At 39.5% G+C, this 18592-nt stretch overlaps 1 protein-coding gene across 1 annotated transcript in view; it reads left to right on the plus strand.

Annotated features, from left to right (window-relative positions):
• RIMKLB (ribosomal modification protein rimK-like family member B) overlaps positions 1–12334 on the plus strand; it is a 36412-nt gene extending 24078 nt beyond the window's left edge. The window contains exons 2-5 of the mRNA XM_010181474.1: positions 5248–5478; positions 7384–7470; positions 9655–9858; positions 11676–12334. Of these exons, the coding sequence (XP_010179776.1) occupies positions 5248–5478; positions 7384–7470; positions 9655–9858; positions 11676–12139 (986 nt within the window). The 3' untranslated portion in view covers positions 12140–12334. The remainder of the gene's footprint in view (positions 1–5247; positions 5479–7383; positions 7471–9654; positions 9859–11675) is intronic.
• Positions 12335–18592: the final 6258 nt, after the last annotated feature.

Consider the following 18592-nt stretch of genomic DNA (forward strand, 5'->3'; position numbering starts at 1 on the left):
AAACCCACCTTTTGTGCATAATTCCTGCTCTTTTGATCCATTTGGTCAGAAACATGATAAGATGGGTCATGAACTTCCATGGGTAGCAAGACAATGATCAGTTGTCTTCAGGCACAGATTGAAAGGCTTGGTCTGTTTCATCATGGAAACCTGTTTTCCGATTTAGGTTTTTCTAATGTACATAGAGAAGTAAATGTAGATGTAGTTTTTCTCTCTGAGAAAGTTTCTTCTTCATTAATCTTATGCCAATGTACTTTGGGTTTCTTCCCTAGGCCATAGCTTCTGACATTTCCAGCTACTTTAGTCTTTTTACCTATCATAGTCTATCAATTAATACTGATGATTCAAATTGTATAGAAATAGAAGCTTGACATCAGTAATTTGATTTACATCTAAGCCTACTGAGATGTCCTCTGCTTGTATATTAAATACTTTAGGCATTTAGCTTTGTATCATACCATTTCACTGAAGAAGTTGGCTATGGGTTCTTATGGTCACATGCTGTACTTGAAGACCTAAATGTATTTGAGTCCTAAGTACTCCATGGTCTTGGTGACTCAGTTTGCTTTTCTTGACTCTATTCCAGAATTACAATTTGGAATGAAAAATACTTTTATAAATTTATTTGATATTACTGAGATTTATTTTTTTGTTAAAAATGCCTGATGTTTGCTATAATGAGAGCTATAAAAGCTCTGAGTTATTTTTGATGTCCTTGCAAATCTTTGAAATTTTTTTTTGAAATTTTATCTACTGAAACTATGTTCCTTCTGTGAAAAAATTTGCATTGTTTCAGCTGAAAGTACAATTAATTGTTCATAACATGAAAACTGGACATGAGATACTGCTTTGTAGTAGCTACTAATCTGCTGATGGACTGATGCTTGTGGAGATTTGGAAGGGATTTGTGAAGATATCAAACTGAACAGAATGAGTGTCAAAACTGTGTAGCAATTTAAAATGCTGCTTGGGTGTGAATTAAGATGTTCAGAAGCCACGCAGAGTTTCTTGAAATCTTGATCCTTTTTAGTCATCCATAATGCCGTCAGTGCAGAAGTGCTTCTTAGAGTTTCTAAAACAGAAGAAAGTAGGATAACTGGGTAGATAAAGCACCAATGCTTATGGATTGTAAAAGATGTGAGGCTGCAGTTTAAGAATTTACGTGCTGTGGATGTGATTGACTTGCAGAAGTGTGTTTGGCTTGCAGGCTTTATGGGATATCGTTACAGTGCCTGTATTTGGGCACTTAGCTTGTCCCAGTTGTGTAGTCAGATTCATTATTGTAGAATTCCTTCGCTGAGTCTTAAGGCGAAGTATTTTGCCTTATGTTTTGCTATGGAGTGTGAACAAGCACCCTGTAGTCAGTTTAGGAGTCTTAGTTTTGTTTGTGTGTCTGTATTCTGAGGAATTTTATTTGGAACCTGTGCCATCTAAATGGTAGCTCTCTTAAGAGTGGGGCTTTTTAATTGAGAAATTGTGGTTGTGAGATAAATGTGTCATAGGGAAGAAAACAGAAGGCACTAAAAAAACATTCATGCATGAATGAGAGCTGGGATGTTCGAGAGGTAAGTTGTCATCCTGAGTATCTTGCTATGCAAGTAGGTTCTACCATGTTAGGTGTTACACTCTCAATAACTTTCTTAGGGTATAGATACATATGTAGATACATATATATCATATATATAGATAGTCTTCTGATCTCACTGGTAACAGCAGAAGTTTCTAGCTCTTTCTTCTGTCTTCACTAGAGTTTAATGCTGCATCCATTTTCTGGGGACTTCACAGGTTAATGTGATGGCTTCTAATCTGATTGGGTCAAAATAAGACCTTTTAGCAGAGACCAGCTACTCTGCACTTCAAGCTCACCTGCTGTTCTTTGGGAATGAAAAGCAGCAATCAGTTGGTTGGGCCAACTGAGAACGAGTTGTGCATTTACCCACTCAGTTCTGTCATGTGCTGCTTTAAGCTGTCTTTGAGAGAACCTTGAGGCTTTTTTGGCTTTGAGGGATGTGGTATAACTGATCAAGTTTATTCCCAGGTGATTACAGTTCACGTTGCTAAAATTCCTTTTGCACTTTCATCTGAATACTGTGATGTTTGGTGTATAAAGTTAAAGGTTACCGTATTCCGTTCGAGAGAGTTTCATCTTGCAGAGGAAGAAGGAAGAAAGCTGGCACTGAGTGAAAGAACTGGTCTTGTTCAAGTGCAGGATTTACATCTGTTTTTATAGTGTGATACTCCAACTCAGGAGTCTTTATCTCATAGGGCCAAAGAATACCCAAGTGTTTTATGATAACCTAAGAAATAATGTCCCAGACACTAGTAAAATGGTTATTATGTTGGTAAAGTTCATAGTATTAGATAAGCATGAAATCTCCCTTTCCTGGCTCTCAGTATTGGTACTTCAAAGGACTGTGTAGCTATCTGTTTGCTTGTGTCTGCAATGTCATTGGCATCCATTGAGAAAGACAACAAATGGACTAGCTTATATTTGTCAAGGCACTTCTGTGTGTTGTGTGATCTGAACATCTCCTTACATGTTTGTGGGGTCGGTTCATTGTCCACAGGCAACTATGAACGTAACTCACTGCTACTGTTCTGGGACCAGGGTGGTACTATTACTGCAAAGGAAAGAGTTCATCTCCATGAGAAAAAAAAATAAATTGATTAGCTCTTAACCACTCTTTAAGTAACATCTCTGTAACATCTTTTTTTCTTCCTTTCTCCTTCTTTGCATTCATGAGTTGGTTCTTTGGAAAAGAAATTAATTGTATGCATTGATATCTTCTATGTTACTGCTTCCAGCCCATCATAGTGTATAAATGTTGCACTGTCAGCGCACTCTGCAATAATGACCATTAACCCGATAGTTAACTGCTGGGCTCAGGTGGGGTGCTGAATACAAGCTTGTTCCAAAATGGCAGAATCTGGCTCTCCTTTTTCACTGTAATAAAGCTGCTTCTGTTTGCAGCACTGTGTTGCTGGGAAACTGCAGCTAATTTTTATGGCGCATGTCAGTAGTAGTGTATCAAATTATACATTTCGTTGGGTAGCTTTTCTCTTTGTTTGCAAACTGTCTTCTGTGAAGGGAGAGAATTTTATTTTTGTTCTGCGTAGAACAGTATCCAGTCCAGAGAAAATGATTGAAGCTGGAGCAAAAGCTGATATTGTTCTGTTGATAACATCATTGTACTCCCAGAGTCACTCTGGGGAGGGTGGTGGCCTGGCTGAGTTTACACCAGTCTGATAGTGGAGTCTAATGCAGGTAACTCAGGAGAATTCCAGGTGAGGCGTGTACATCGCCTCAAACTGCTGTTGTTCAGATTCCATGGTGCAAAACTTCAGCATGTGGTGTGACTTTAAAGTGAAACAACAAAAAAGACACTGAGAGATTATGAATTAGAAAACTCTGTAGTTTTGGTTCACAACAAAGTTACAGTGGCAATTTTGGTAGGAAATGCAGTCCTTTTAAAGATGATTGCTGCACAGCTTTCATGTGGATCAGGACATGCATGCAATTACAGTGGCGAAAAGTGGGTGTAATTGGGTGTGCACCTAAATAAGAAAATATATGTGTAAGGTGGGATCTGACTGTTTTTTCTTGCTGAATCTGTACTCCTTTTCTGGTTAAAGGAGACAGCAGTCCATTTCCTGCCGTTCACATTCTGCTTAGATTTTTAGCAGTGTCTTGTTTTCAGTCTTGTTTGAGATGCCTCTATAAAATGGTGAGCGTGTGTGTCTGGAGCCTGCTTGCTTAAACACGCAAGTCATGTCAGCTGCAATGCGGCAGTGCTTGGTGCTAATGAGGTGAGCAGCCAGAGCACCCGTCTGCTTGTGTTTTCCCATCTCTCTGCAGTGATGGTGATAGGGATTGGAAAAAGGGATTTGTATTGGATATGGCTCTGTTTTGGCCTTTCCGGCCTGTAGTTATGTGTCTTCCTGAGGACTGGGCAGGATATTTCTGCTTCCATTTTGAGTATTAGGCGGTTGCTTCACTGTATTTAAGGCGAGCTCTAAAATACATCCTGGCTGGAAGAAGAAAATGGGAAGTACAGAGAGGGGGACACCCTCCCTTCTCCACCCCCAGTTAATTCAAATACACCTTGAAATGGAATTTATTGCCTGGCAATATGTGTCTTCAGATTGAGTAGATGCAAGTCCCTATTCAAAAATAACATCTTTAGAATAGAGCTAATCAGGTAATTAATTTGGGCTAGGTTTGAATAGTTACAGCTGACCTTTCATAGGCACAGAAATGCAGATGCATTTCTCAGCACACCTTCTTTCTCTTTTTTTAACCCTTAAGATGCTCACAGCAATGTGAGCTGCGTATTTTATGCTGGAGTCAGAAGGTTTTACTTTGGACGTAAGGCAAATAAAGTGAATATAGAAATCCTATTTGTCTTTCACGTCCTCAGATGCCAGACTGTGTTCATCGAGCTTGATGCCTTCCTGTCCAGTCCTATCATATTCCCATTCCTGCAGCCTGCCTTTCAGTGTTTCTTTTACAGAGACATGATCTGTAAAACTGTAGGTCATGATTAAGTAATACATTAGTCTTGGTGGCGAAGCTGCCTTTTCTTCTAGTTTCCTGCCTTAATGTCATGGGGTGCTGCCCTGTTAGATGATAAAGTTATTTCTGGTCACTCAGTATAAATCAGATTGTTGAAATTACCTGTGTTAAAAATAGTGCAGGTTTTTTCTAGTGTGTGGGGGTTTTGTGGTTGGGTTTTTTTTTGTTGTTTGATTTATTTTATTTAAGGGTCATATCTAATCTCTATTAGTTTGGCAATATGTTCTATAGTGTGAGACCACAAACAGAGGAATCAGTACTGCTTGTACTGGAAAAGGTATGAACTGTATCATGTAGACAGGAACCAACGGTGGGAGGCAGGAACCTCCTGAGCTATTGATGCTGCTGATGTGAGTTTAGTGTGCAGCCAATACCCATAGAAAGGATGAGATGTCAACTTGTAAAAAAAGTCCTTCACTCTGGGAAGGAGCCAAGATTGTGTACCCTAATACAGCCTGTTCTTTGCCTAGTGCTAGTTTGAAATGGCTTAAGAGTGAGATGTATGTAATTGCAAAACTGACAAAATGTGTTTTAGGGAGAGTTGTGCAGTTTTAATGCTCACTGTTCGAGTCTGGTGTCTGTTGTCATCACATATGGTGCAGAATTTCTTTACCTGTTTACCTTCTCCTGAAGACCTTGTAGTTGACTGAGATGTTTTTCTCTTCCTTCTTTAGGTCTGCGGGTGAACGGGGAGCTCATTACTGCTTACCCGCAAGTAGTGGTTGTGCGTGTACCAACACCTTGGGTCCAGAGTGACAGCGATATCACAGTCCTTCGCCACCTAGAGAAGATGGGCTGTCGGTTGATGAATCGTCCCCAAGCCATCCTCAACTGTGTCAACAAGTTCTGGACATTTCAAGAACTTGCTGGTCACGGTGTGCCTCTTCCAGACACTTTTTCATATGGTAAGGCTTTTGGATCAAAAGGATGGCATAGTTGCCTACCAAAAATACCATAATTGCAGTGCCAAAGATACAAGTTGAGTTTTGGAAATCCATAGAATTAAGTAGCATGAAGCTAGTTCAACAGATAAGTGTTCAGTAACCAGAAAAGGAAATCAGAGTCACAACACTCAGATTCTGTTTTTGGCTTTGTTGATTGACTGTGATGCTTTGGGAAGAGTACTTCAACTGTACCTCAGCCTCCCAAGCAACTAACTTTGACTGTAACTAGTAAAACACTTTTAACTCCTTTACAGTTGCCCAGAACAACAGACAAGAACTTGGGGAACTAAATGTCACAGGATAATATAAAGACCTACTTTGGTAAAACTTGAAAGTAGATTAAACTTCTATATGAATACAAATATCTGCAAATATATTAGTTATTGTGAAAGGACAAAGAGTACAGACCCTTGTGTTCAGCTTCTAACAATTGTTTGGGGTTTGTTTCCCACCAGAACAGTTAATTACTAATGTTTCTTGTGCTTGCTTCTGGAATCTGTTGTTCCTGACAGAGTGCTAGATTAGAGGAACCATTTGTTTGAGCTACCCTGATGCTATTTCTGCTCTCAATTACAATATATTAAAGAATTTAGGATACCACTTAGCCTTCCTTTTTGGAAGTACCAGTGCTTTCCTCCCCTTTGTGTGGTTGTACCAATAGGCTTTTGTAGTGGGAACTTGTCAAAAATACAAACAAAGTTGACAAAAACAGAACTATGGAGTTAGTATTTCCATCAATTACTGTGAAAACACATTTGAGAAGAAACATACCCTTTATAGATGTGGTTGCTCTAGTTCATTGAGAAAGGAATGAGTTTCTAAGTTTTTGGGGGGAAGGGGAGACCACGAATGATGGCGTAATTACAGGACATCTGTGTTTGTTCATAACTCCCTGCCACTTCTTTTAATGTCTGCCTCTGGAATTTGACAGAAGGATGACTTTTTTTTTTCTTTTTTTTTTTTCTTTTTAATGCAAGTATCAAGTTATTGGTCAGAGCTGACTTTGCCAAGAAAAACAGGATGTGCTGAATGACATGTTATTTCACAGCACGCATTCAAATCCATGGCAGGGTAGTGATGGCTGCTGCTGGCTTTGTGACCAGTGTCTTGGCTTGACTTCTGCGCTTTACTGCACATGCCATTAGAGGACTCTTATCCCTCTGTCTGTTGACTTTCTCTGCTCTATTTCTTATACTGTGGTCAGCCTTCTGTGAATTGAACTGAACTCAAATAACCTTGAAGTATCAACCATAATCATGTGAATCGTCATTAAAAGCTACTCTCTAAGGTCCTTACAGGTACAATGAGATGAAAACATTGAAGTACTACTTCAGGAAACTACAGGGAGGATAATAAGATACAGGAGACTTAAGCCTTGGAAAGGGGGGAGGTGGAGTGACAAGATTTGTGTTGTTGCTGCTCTCTGAATTATACCTTGTCCTTGTATTCCATGTTGCTTTCCTGGTTAGTAGTTTGGATGGAACTGTTACTGGTGTTACATCTGTGCTGTTTTCCTGCTAGATGTTTGAAAAGGTGGGAGTTTATAAAGTAAAAGGGGTAAACTGGAACAAGATGGTAGAATTGGGGCATTCAGATTTGGAAATCTGGATTGAACCTTTCAGGGTTGTGATCAAAAGGCCTTTGTCAACTTGTGTCTTCCATTTCAAAGGAAGTAGGAGTTAGTATCCCACAGATTGCAAACACCTTCAAAGTCTGATCATGTTCCATGACCAAGCTCCTCTTAACTGATAGTTTTTCCTGCATTATCTTAAGCTATAAGGGTGGGAGGAATGTGTGGCAGTTTCATCCCCAATTTGGCCACACCAGATTGGTGGCACATAATGTTGTTGGTTTTCTTTTTGCCAGGTGGTCATGAGAATTTTGCCAAAATGATTGATGAGGCGGAAGTGCTGGAGTTCCCTATGGTGGTGAAGAACACGCGGGGTCACCGAGGTGGGTGTGAGGTCAGGGGTAAGGGCAAGGAGTATTCTGAGCAGCACTCTTGAAGATTTTGTCTCATCAAGGGGTGATAGTTAAGAAGGTCTTCTATTAGATGCTGGACTTCTTTGCAGTACATCTAAATTCTACCACCCTTCAACTTCTGAATGTTGAGTAGTCTGCAGTACTGGGACACAGTTTTAGTAGAACTTGGTCTTGCAAAAGCAGGGGGGATAGGAGTTCAAAATTGTGGTGCATTGGTGGCTTCTGTGAGGAAAGCTTTGAACTGGAATAATGAATAGTCTCGCCTTAGGGAAGTAGAGAGAACCCTACGTGGATTTTAGGGATGTCTCTAAATAAAATTAAGAAATGAAATCTTAGTTCGTTCAGTCTTAATTAAACTTTTTTTACCTGCTTGACCTTGTCGACAATTAAGATTCTGATTTAAATAAAATCTCATATATTGTTTGTCACACTGGATCTTTGTTTTCGGAAAAATATCTTTGACAGTGCTGATAATAATATAGCAGTTTCGGATTAAATTGTTCTGTTACCAGTCTCTTGTTTCAAGTGTTGAATATGAAACAATACATCAATTTTATTTCATGTTAGATAGTGATCTACTAAAGGATACCAGGTTTAAAAAACATTTCAGAGGTTATTTGCACAGGAGGTTGCACCATTTTTAATTTACTTTAAAGCCAATTTAATAAACAGTGGAAGTAAAAAGAGACTGTGACTGACGTTTAACCGCATAAACCAGCAGTTACCTTAAAAGCATAATGAAAAGACACCATTTCTTCCTTATTGTCTGTCAGTTTGTTCCTGCTCTGTGCTGCTCTGGTGCATTTCTTCTGCTGACATGGGTGTTTCTGTAGCCAGATTGTAAATGGATTCAGGAACTGATCTTGGATGAATCTAGATAGGTTATTTTTACGTGGATTAATTCCTGACATGAATTATTATTTACTTGCACAAATGCTTGTATTGAAGTAATGGAAGAGGGGAAGCAAAAGGCTGAGCAGAGGAAGATCAGTCTTGCTTCTGTTGGCAGTAATACCTGTTTTTATGGTTTTAAAGTGCTTGTGGAGCTATGAAGCCAAGGTGGAGTTTGACTTTGCAGCAAGCTGAATTTGGCAACTGTGAAGGATCTGAGACACTGGATTTGATTTGATACTGCCTCTTGTTAAGATCTACTAAATAATTACAGTGTGTGGCAATTGACTTTTTTTAGCCAGAATTAATGTAACTCTCTGTTCATAAGTATTGCTTTAGAGCACTTCAAGTTCCAGACATTTTAATGCACAGTACATACCCTTTCACATTAAAAGAGTTGGAGAAACTTTTTAAACTTAATTAAAACTGAAATTTAACTTTGCCATTTGCAAACTGTATTTAAAAAAACGGGCAAACATGGTCATAGGTGCTGGCTGAGGAATAGAAATAATACTCTTCTAGGCCAGTTTTCAGAATAGTTTGCTGCTGCTGCTGTGTAATTCCCAAGAATTAGGTTGTTCTCCTCCAAGGTATCATTCTTCCTATCCCATTTTAGGAATACAGTAGGATTATTAAATGCTTGTAGGAGAGTTGAAGTTGAGAATGGGAGAAAACACATGAGGATTTTTGCTTGCATGTCATGATTTTTAAGCTTACATTTTGATACTCTGTGAGTAAGAAATTGTTTCTCAAGCAGTGTTCTCTGTTACAGAGACCTTAAATCCTGATGAAGTAAAGGCTACTCCAGTTGGGCTTTGGAGCACTTGGTGGAATTATTCTTCGTCACATGTTATTTCTCCTAGTTCTGCTGTATTTCTGTTCCCTTGGTTAAGATAGGCAGTTTATCAATTTACTATTGTACTCTCAGCAACTTCCCATCAGAGAAGTGATTGATTCTGCAGTGGCACACCAGCAACATCAGAGTTCTTAGCTGCCGAGTGTTTAACAGTTTCTTGTCATTGGTTCCTGTGTATCAAAGCTGTAGGCTGGGAGTCCCGTCCTCTTGGATGAACAAAACTGTGTTATTAATTAAATGTCTTCTGCTCTTTAAGTATTTCTTCCTTATTTTCTCTCATTAAGGATTTTAAGGTACAGATGGGGCCTGTGAGAATGGGCAGAGGTTTTACTTTTATGCACAGAATCATTGACACAGCTCAAATTGGTAGCTTCTTCCAATCTTGCAATGTTCTTTTCTTCATACAGGTAAAGCTGTGTTCCTGGCACGAGACAAGCACCATTTGGCAGACCTAAGCCATTTGATCCGTCATGATGCCCCTTACTTATTTCAGAAATACGTTAAAGAGTCCCATGGCAAGGATGTACGTGTCATCGTAGTAGGAGGCCGTGTGGTGGGCACCATGCTCCGCTGCTCAACAGATGGGAGGATGCAGAGTAACTGTTCACTTGGTAGGAAAAGCATTCTTCATAGTTTTGATCAGAATTTTTTTAATCCAGTTGAAAAATCACAAACCCAACTGAAATAAGCTGCAGGTTTTATTTTGTATTAATTGTGCTTGCTTTTTACAGAGGAAACACGAGAGTGAGGATTAAGTGAGGTGTGTGTTGAGCAAACACAGAAGGAGGGATGATCTCTGCCCAAAGTGGATTAGATGGATAGGATGGACGAAAAGGAGGGGAAAAGTTCTAGGAACACAAATGGAACAACTGATGTGGTAGTGGGAGTGTCATGCTAATGCCATGTTATCAATCATTTTATCCTGTTAAGCAGAGAAAGAAGGAAGACAAAAGATGATACTGAGTGAGGTAGAAGAGACAGCCAGTTGGCAGAAGAGTAGAAAAGAGTGTTAAGGGAGGAAACTGCTGAAGGCAACAAACAGGTGGATTGCATTGTGCAGCTGCTGTGCTGCCTTGAGTCTATCAGGCTCCTCTGTGCAACCTTTTCCTCCAAAGTTTGTGTCTAGGAGGAAGAGGAAGGTTACTGCATTGATTATAGCATACTCAGAACTGAGTTTCTGCATAACTTTGGGTTGTAGAACAGGGGAGTTTTGAGGGTAGAAGGAGGAAAGAGGGTTGAGATTACCTGACTGAAAGTGTCCTGAACTTGAGCAGAGATGGATAAAATGTAGCAAAGTTTTGGTTAGTCAAAATGTGTGAGAGGTTTTAGTTACTACTTGATGCTGAGGAAATACAGCCTGAAAGATTTTTCTGCTACAAGTTTTTTGGTTTGTAATTGTTTTCTTGTTTTTTAAACTTAAGTGTTAGATGGAGTCTGTTGGTTAATACTTAGATGACAGACTATGAACTACAAGCTGAGGGAGTGGAGCATCTCCCTTATGAGGAACGGCTGAGGGAGCTGGGTCTCTTTAGTTTGCAGAAGAGGAGACTGAGGGGAGACCTCATTCATGTCTATAAATATTTAAAGGGTGAGTGTCACGAGGATGGAGCCAGGCTCTTCTCGGTGACAAACAGTGATAGGACAAGGGGTAATGGGCACAAGCTGGAACACAGGAGGTTCCACTTAAATTTGAGAAGGAACTTCTTCTCAGTGAGGGTGCCAGAGCACTGGAACAGGCTGCCCAGAGAGGTTGTGGAGTCTCCTTCTCTGGAGACATTCAAAACCCCCCTGGACGCCTTCCTGTGCAACCTCATCTAGGTGTTCCTGCTCCGGCAGGGGGATTGGACTAGATGATCTTTTGAGGTCCCTTCCAATCCCTAACGTTCTGTGATTCTGTTCAGACACAAATGTTCCCTAATTCTTGCTTTAGAGCCTGTAAACTAGGATAGCAAGCTGAGAGGGACATGAGCAGATGATAATGCCTTAATCCCCATTTCCCTCAGTTATATCTGTTAGAGCTGTAGTCTTATCAGAAACATTTAGTTTAATTTTGCTGAAAGATTTTTTTCTGATAACTTACAAATATGTATAGAAAGCCTCAACCTTAGAAGGAACAAAGGTGGCTTGTTAGGTCATCTTATTAATATCTCAGTATCATAAAAAAGTATGATATCTGTCTTGACTAAAAAGTTTTTTAAAGAAGTCATAATCCTGACCTGCCTTTGGCAGGTCAGAATGTTTTAAAATCCTGCTGTGGCTCAAGTTCATTAGTAGTCGCTGTGGAAAGGAGGTTGCTTTCTGAGTCAGCAGCAGTACGCTTGCAGGCTCACTTTGGAGCTTCTCAACCGAAAAATGCTGATCGGTTGAGAAGGATGTCAGTCACCTGTGACCAGACTACCGACAGCAAGTGTTTTTTCACTCTTTCCAGGTGGTGTAGGGATGATGTGTTCACTGAGTGAACAAGGCAAGCAGCTGGCAGTCCAAGTGTCAAACATCCTGGGGATGGACGTGTGCGGCATTGACCTGCTGATGAAGGACGACGGATCATTCTACGTCTGCGAGGCCAATGCAAATGTAGGTTTCATTGCCTTTGACAAGGCTTGTAATCTAGATGTAGCTGGGATCATAGCGGACTATGCCGCTTCTCTCCTTACCCCCGGTCGCTTGACGCGGCGCATGTCCTTGCTCTCCGTGGTGTCCACGGCAAGCGAGACTAGCGAGCCAGAGCTGGGCCCTCCAGCTAGTGCCGCTGTCGACAATATGAGTGCTAGCTCCAGCTCTGTCGACAGCGACCCTGAGACCACGGAGAGAGAGTTGCTCACCAAGCTCCCGGGGGCTCTGTTCAACATGAACCAGCTATTAGCCAATGAGATCAAACTTCTTGTGGAGTGATGCCACATGTAAATAGATGACCAACAGAACTCTCTCTTGTAAATTTTTTTTTAAACCAACTTGCAATGCTGTTTATCAGAGAAGCTCAGAGAAATGAGGAAAGGGGAGGGGCGTTGAGAGCGAGAGTAAAAGGCATGCATGCTGTGATTGCTGCCCCTACTTTTTTGCAGAACATAAAATTGTGTTTGTTCTTCAGCATAGAAGTTTTCTAATGAAGTTGCTCAGTTCACAACCTAAGTGGGAATTGTATTTGGATGCTGCTTTGGTCCCCAGGCATATTGCAGTTCATGTGTGTTCACAGGAAAGCATTGAAGCATGATTCATGCTTGAAGATTTTCAGAAAGCTGTCTGGCAGCTCTCTAGAAACTTCTGTGAATTACTGCACCAGTTAAGTCTCTTCTACCTCTCTAAGGCTTGATCATGTAAATTGCCGAGTGCCTCAAATTCTCAGTGTGAGTTGAAGGTGTTAAATATCAGATATTTCAAAGTTCCTGGACACCTACTGTTACTACTCCTGTAGATGGGAGCTGCAAGTTCAGGATCCTTTTAAAGTCACCACTTTCTGACCTTGCAGGATATGGCCTTTCAAATGATGAGGCTGAGAGAAGTGTCAGTTGACTTAACGTGAGCTTTCTGTACAAATCTGTAATTTGTGCCATCTTAGTATTAATTGGCAGCTTTGTGTTTATATTTCTTTATAAAGCTTTTGAAGGAGGATTTTAGTACTTCTGTCTTTCTCATTTCAAATCCTGACTTTGGAAGGTATGTAGGGGAATTGGTCATACTCTGTGGCAGAGGTGGCACATTTTAACTATTTTTGCATGATTGGAGGAGATAAACAGCACTGTAATGTTTGGTATACAAAATAATGTTTAATCCAATGTGAATAAGAATTACACTAGTTTAAAGCAAATGTGCATCGACTTGTATTTGTTAGTGTTTTAGTCTTTTTGAGAGAGATCTGCAATGTTAATGTTCCTTTTTTTTAATATATGCTAGTCCAACACTCCCTTCTCTATGCCTGCATCTTTAACAGTGGCCAAAGTGAAAACACTGCAGACTATTTGTTAAGAAAACACTGAGTTAAAGCCTGTATATTGGTGGGTTTTTTGTTTTGTTTTTAGATTTTACTTTTTTTGGTTGAGGGGGAAACATGATAAGGTGTGGAGGAGGGAAAAGTTGGTTAAAAGTGATCAGGCATCTAGAGATACTTTAGAATAAAGCTGCAGTTCATACAATACTTACCACGCTTACTTTTTCCCACTGAACATAAAAGCTGATGTTGGCAGAAATCCAAAGAGTATAACTGGGGAGTAATACTAAATTCTTAACTTTGGGAAACATGCAGCAGATTTTAAAAAGAAAAATGACAAAAAATGGAAAAAAAAAATGAAAGGGGGGGAGAAAAAAAAAAGAAAAAAAGAAGAGAGCTCAGCCAGAATTTGAAAAAACCCCTATATATATAACCTAGGTCCACAAACAATTAACAAATTGATCCTGGACCCATATGTGTGTGTGGTGTGAGTGCACACATCTGTGTGTTTGTGTGTGTGCATTTGCTTTGCTTTATTTCTTTCTGGGTTTTGGCTCTTTAGCTCCTAAGTTTTTTCCAGGCTGCCTGATTTTCCTTAGTCCTTCTGGCTGTGCATTGTCTCATTAGCCTTCAGCTGTTTTGGAAAACAGATACTTAGTCCGTTTTTCAGTCCCTATCTTCTCCCTCCTTTTCCTCTTCCTTCTCCTTCCTCCCTTTTCATTCCTTTCTCATTCTCTGGGTTCATAAAGCCCTGGAACTATAGAGAGAGATATATATATAAAGATAAGCCTCTTTTTTAAAAAAACAAAAAAAAACAAAAAGTAAAACGTTTACAGTTAAAAAATAATCTTGTGAAAATAGGGTTTGTTTGGAGGGGAGTTGTGTGTGTGCAATGCTGCTGTTTTCTGGATACTTTAATGGAGCATGTCCCATGTACCCTCTGAGGCTCTGCACTGCCCACCTCTGTGGCCCCTCCTCACCTCTCTGCTGCTCTGCTGTTTTATCTGCACTTGGACCTTAAACACAACTCACGGACACTATGCAGAGAGTCTTCAAGAGGCAATAAACAGAACAGTATTAACCTGCTTTACGGAGGTTTGATCATGCTTCTTTGTACAGTTTGGTTTTTTATTTTAAAAGGAATGTAATAAAATGGCTTTTTTTTGTAGAATTAAATATTATTATTAAAATCAAGTGAAAGGTTGACTGTTGGTGTTAAGCAGGAGCACGGACCAGCTGGTCCAGCAACAAAAGGAGCTTCATCAGTAAAGGTATTTTCAAATCTTTTCTTCCTGAGCCTTCAAGTGCACAAGTCATACCTGAAGAATATAAAGGTCTTTATCTTCCATGAAGAGTTGCAGAAACACAGAACATAAAAGAAACCTAATTTTCTAGTCACTGAGCAGTCAACTGTCTCTTCCAGAGGTTCTTCTCCCCTTGCTTGTTTATCTAAGGGGAATTTGGGTGGTGTTTGTTTGTGTGTTTTTTTGTTTTCATTTCTTTTCCTTTTTACTGGTAGGTGGCTGCACTCCTTGAGTGGGTCAGTCCCTGAAAGGGTCAGTCCTTCCCTTTTCAGCTGTGACACACATTAAGCACATGTGGAATAACAGCAGGGAGTAAGCGTGTGCTAGTCAGTACAGTAGGACCTCTGTATTTCTATCGCAGGAAACATCTTTTAGAGGAAGGAGCTGGTAACTGAACATTCTGGGCTTTTTTTTTGAGTCTCCATAGTATTTTGGAGAGAAAGACTACATTTCCTACTTTACATTTCTATCACCCTTTCATAATGTCCAGGTCACGCCTTATGGTTGTAAAATCTGTAAAGTTAACATGAGATTTTTTTAAATGACAAACAGTGGATTGAGAGATTTACAGTTTGGCTCCCTTGGGATAAGATGCTCCTCTGTGGTTGGTGCTTTCATTGCTAGTTTGGAGATACGTCTGTGCATAGTGGTCAGGGAGGGTGACAGGATTTGAAACAGCGTGTACATTTATTTGGACATTGGGTATTGATACTGCATATGAAAACCTTGCTTGAGGGTTCATTGGTACCAATGGGCACACTTGTCTCATGGATTTACTCCCTACTTATCCATTGCTCCTGAAATAGAGAAATGTCCAGAATGGGCTGGGGGTGCGAGGCGGGTGTCTTGCTTTTACTTAAAGGAAAAAAATGTCAACAAATCCAGCCTGTGGCAACCAGGCAGTGTTTCCCATTGAAGATGAATTTTACAGACATTAGCTGCATACACTCTATTTCCTTCAATTCCATATGCTGAAAAGCACATGCTAAACTTTCATACAGTTGCACTAACACTACCTCCTTACGTGGGTTTGGAAGCATGTCCTGAAAAAATGGTCAATGTAGTCCTGGGTTACAATGGTGCTAATACAACTGATGGTGATGCAACTATTTTTATGTATTTTAATGTTCAAAAGAGCTAGCTGGAAACTCTTCTTTGCAAGAATAAGTTTCTTAAACTACATCTGATGAAATGTTATTATTTGTAACACTGGAGATTTTCTTCTGTTCAACTTAACCATGTTTATAATTGCTGTCTTACTATGTCAATGTACAGATTGTATCTTAAGCCTTGTATTTAATGCTTTAACATGTGTTATAAAATCTTTTATTGGAATGTTGCAATACTTCATCCGTAATGCAGTGTCAATGCTTGATACATATGGACTGTTAATGTTTTTGCTCTGAGCTGATAGTCACTCTTGGAGCAGTTTCTCCCACTTCGTGTGCTACCTTTCTTGTGTGATACTCAGGAATTAACCTCTGGAACATCTGTGTATGTCAGACGCAAAGGAGATACTTCTTCAGACATTGTGCTGAACTTCAAAATCCAACAAATGAAACCAGTGATGTTTGCTAAATCTTTTCTCCCCCTTGCTGCAAAAATCTCTCAGTGAAATGCATCAGGGACCTTAAGGGCTTAGAGAGACTTTGAAAACAAAGTGCATGTACAGTATCTTTCTCATGGCTCACTCTTTTTGAGAAGGTTTATGGGCTTTATGGCTGGTGTGAGACACACGACCCACTCCTGTTCTCTCTGTGGAATAGTAGGTGCTCGGACAGGTAACTTCTGTTGCTACTGTCTTTTTTTCATTTATAATTTTTTTCACTGTTCTAGGAATTGTTTTAAACTGAACATTGCAGGATTTACAACCAGATCTTTGCTACCTTTTCCTTTGTTTTATTTCTTTATGTCTTTCTTAACCTTTGAGGGTGACTTTTGGAGCATTCTGATGGTGGATCTTGGCCTGCTGTTGGAAGCCTCCAAGCCTCTCATATTTCCAATTTGAGTTGAAAAGTTTCTGTTTTGTTTATTTGTTTAAACCAATGACACAAATTAGATGCGCGGATTTTGGGTGGAGTTTGTTGTTGCTCTTTTTGTGTGGCTTCTCCCTTTTTTTTACAGAAATGTGTTCTAACAGTTCACACTTTGTTACTGTTCTTTGCAAAACTTTTCAGGAGCCAAAAAAGTCAAACAATCCAGAGAAAACCTTCCCTTCTCCCCTTTCTGATGGCGAGAGTGAGAACTTATGAAAAGTCCTTGAGAATGTTCCTTCCTAAACTTTTCCCCCCAGTAATGCAAGCGGGTAAAATGGTAAACGCAGCAGTCTGGTGACATCCAAAACCGACCTGTTGTCAGGTAAATTGTCTCTTTTCTACTCTTACTGTAACCTTCGTAAGTTTGCTAACTTGTCTGCCTTCCTTTCTTCCCATCAGTTCATTTTGGTGAAACTTCTTCAATTATTTCTTTAACAGTGATATTTAGAGAAATTCCTTCTTCTTTATTTCCCCTCCTTTAATAAAACTGTCACTGTCCTTTGCTTTACTCAGGTGAGACAAAAGTGAGTCCCCTCATGTAAGTATATTAGGGATAGTTTTGTAATATGTTAATTCCACTTCCTCTTTATCACTTCAAGATAGTTTGCCTTCAAGTGTACTATTTTGGCTTAGGTTTTTGAAAGATATGATGCTTTCCATTTGCTAAGTGACCAGAAAATGTAACTGTCAATTAGGGGTTGATAGGTATGAAAAGCTAGTACTAAGTACATAAAATTAAATTTATTAGAATTCAATAGAGCAGGACCCTGTAAAGGCAACAAATGGGAGAATACATGTACTAAAGAAAAATACTGTGGGTGTGATTATTTCTGTTTGTGGAGGATATTTTCTTTCTCTGGTAACTCTCCCACTCAAATCTCAAACCACTTAAAAGTGCTGTGAAGTTAATATTTTACTTTGTCTGAGGAGAATCTGTATTTTACTCACAAAGGTAAATATCAAACAACTGGAATACCAGTCAAAGCAGAACAGTATGAGCCTTCAGATAGGCTTCCAAGTTTTCTGAAGCAGTGTTTTCTTTCCCATGACATCTGTAAAGCATTAGCACTTGTTTCAGATTTTTTTTCTATGTACATTAATAACTCTTCTGTATCATCATAAAATAGTCTACTCTTCATATTCTCAATTTATATTTTCCTGGAACACGGCAAATTTATCAGCAGTACCATAAATTGCAGCTTCAAATTAAGGTGGGAGGAATAATTTTAGAGTCAAATTTTGCCCTCAGTTACACTGAGATAAACCTGGAATTGCTGTGTGAAAGTCAGTGGAGTGATACCTGGATTTCACTGGTATAATTGAGTGTATAATTTTTGTCTTTAATTTTACTTGCAATATAATTTTACAGACCTGTTATACTTATGTTTCCAATGCTTTTTCCTTTCAGACACACCCACTTCTTGCGTCTCAGCACTGGGCAGGCCTATTCCTTTATTTGTGTATATTTTTGTGCATCAACTGCTATAGGACACGGGTGTAACACTTTCAGGCATGTGGTTGGGTGTCTTTTGGGGTGAAAGATTTGTGGGTTTATAGTAATGTCTAAAAAAACAAATTTATTTTCCTCACATTTGTTGAACAAATTCATATTGGCTCACAGTTTTGCATCTAACCTAATTTCATATATATTACATAAAGATTTTCTTGAAAGAAAGACAGTACCAGTTTTTTGCAGTGCCTGCAAATGATCTTTGGTGGGGAGATTTGATCAAAATGTACTGCATTCTGCAGAAGTTAATGTCTTAATATCTGATGTTACTTGAAAGGTAGTTTTACAGATCAAGTTCCTTCCTCTTTATGAAATGGCTTTCAAAGCCTTGTACTGGTGCCTAGTGGTTTGCCTAGTGTATGGGGAAATGTTGTAAAACTTGAATAAGCCGTGACATCTTAGACAAGGGATAATGATTATGTGCATGCTGAACAAGAACTTCTTCTATATGCCCTTCTGCTGCAACAGAGTAATAAAACTGGTAGGTGGCAGCAGCAGAAGAAACTCATGTGACTGTGACCCAAGAAACCTCCAGTACTGAGAGAAATGGATTGCAAAATATTAACTGAA

This window comes from Mesitornis unicolor, unplaced genomic scaffold (genome assembly GCF_000695765.1).
Source record: "Mesitornis unicolor isolate BGI_N332 unplaced genomic scaffold, ASM69576v1 scaffold21063, whole genome shotgun sequence".
Taxonomy (NCBI): domain Eukaryota; kingdom Metazoa; phylum Chordata; class Aves; order Mesitornithiformes; family Mesitornithidae; genus Mesitornis; species Mesitornis unicolor.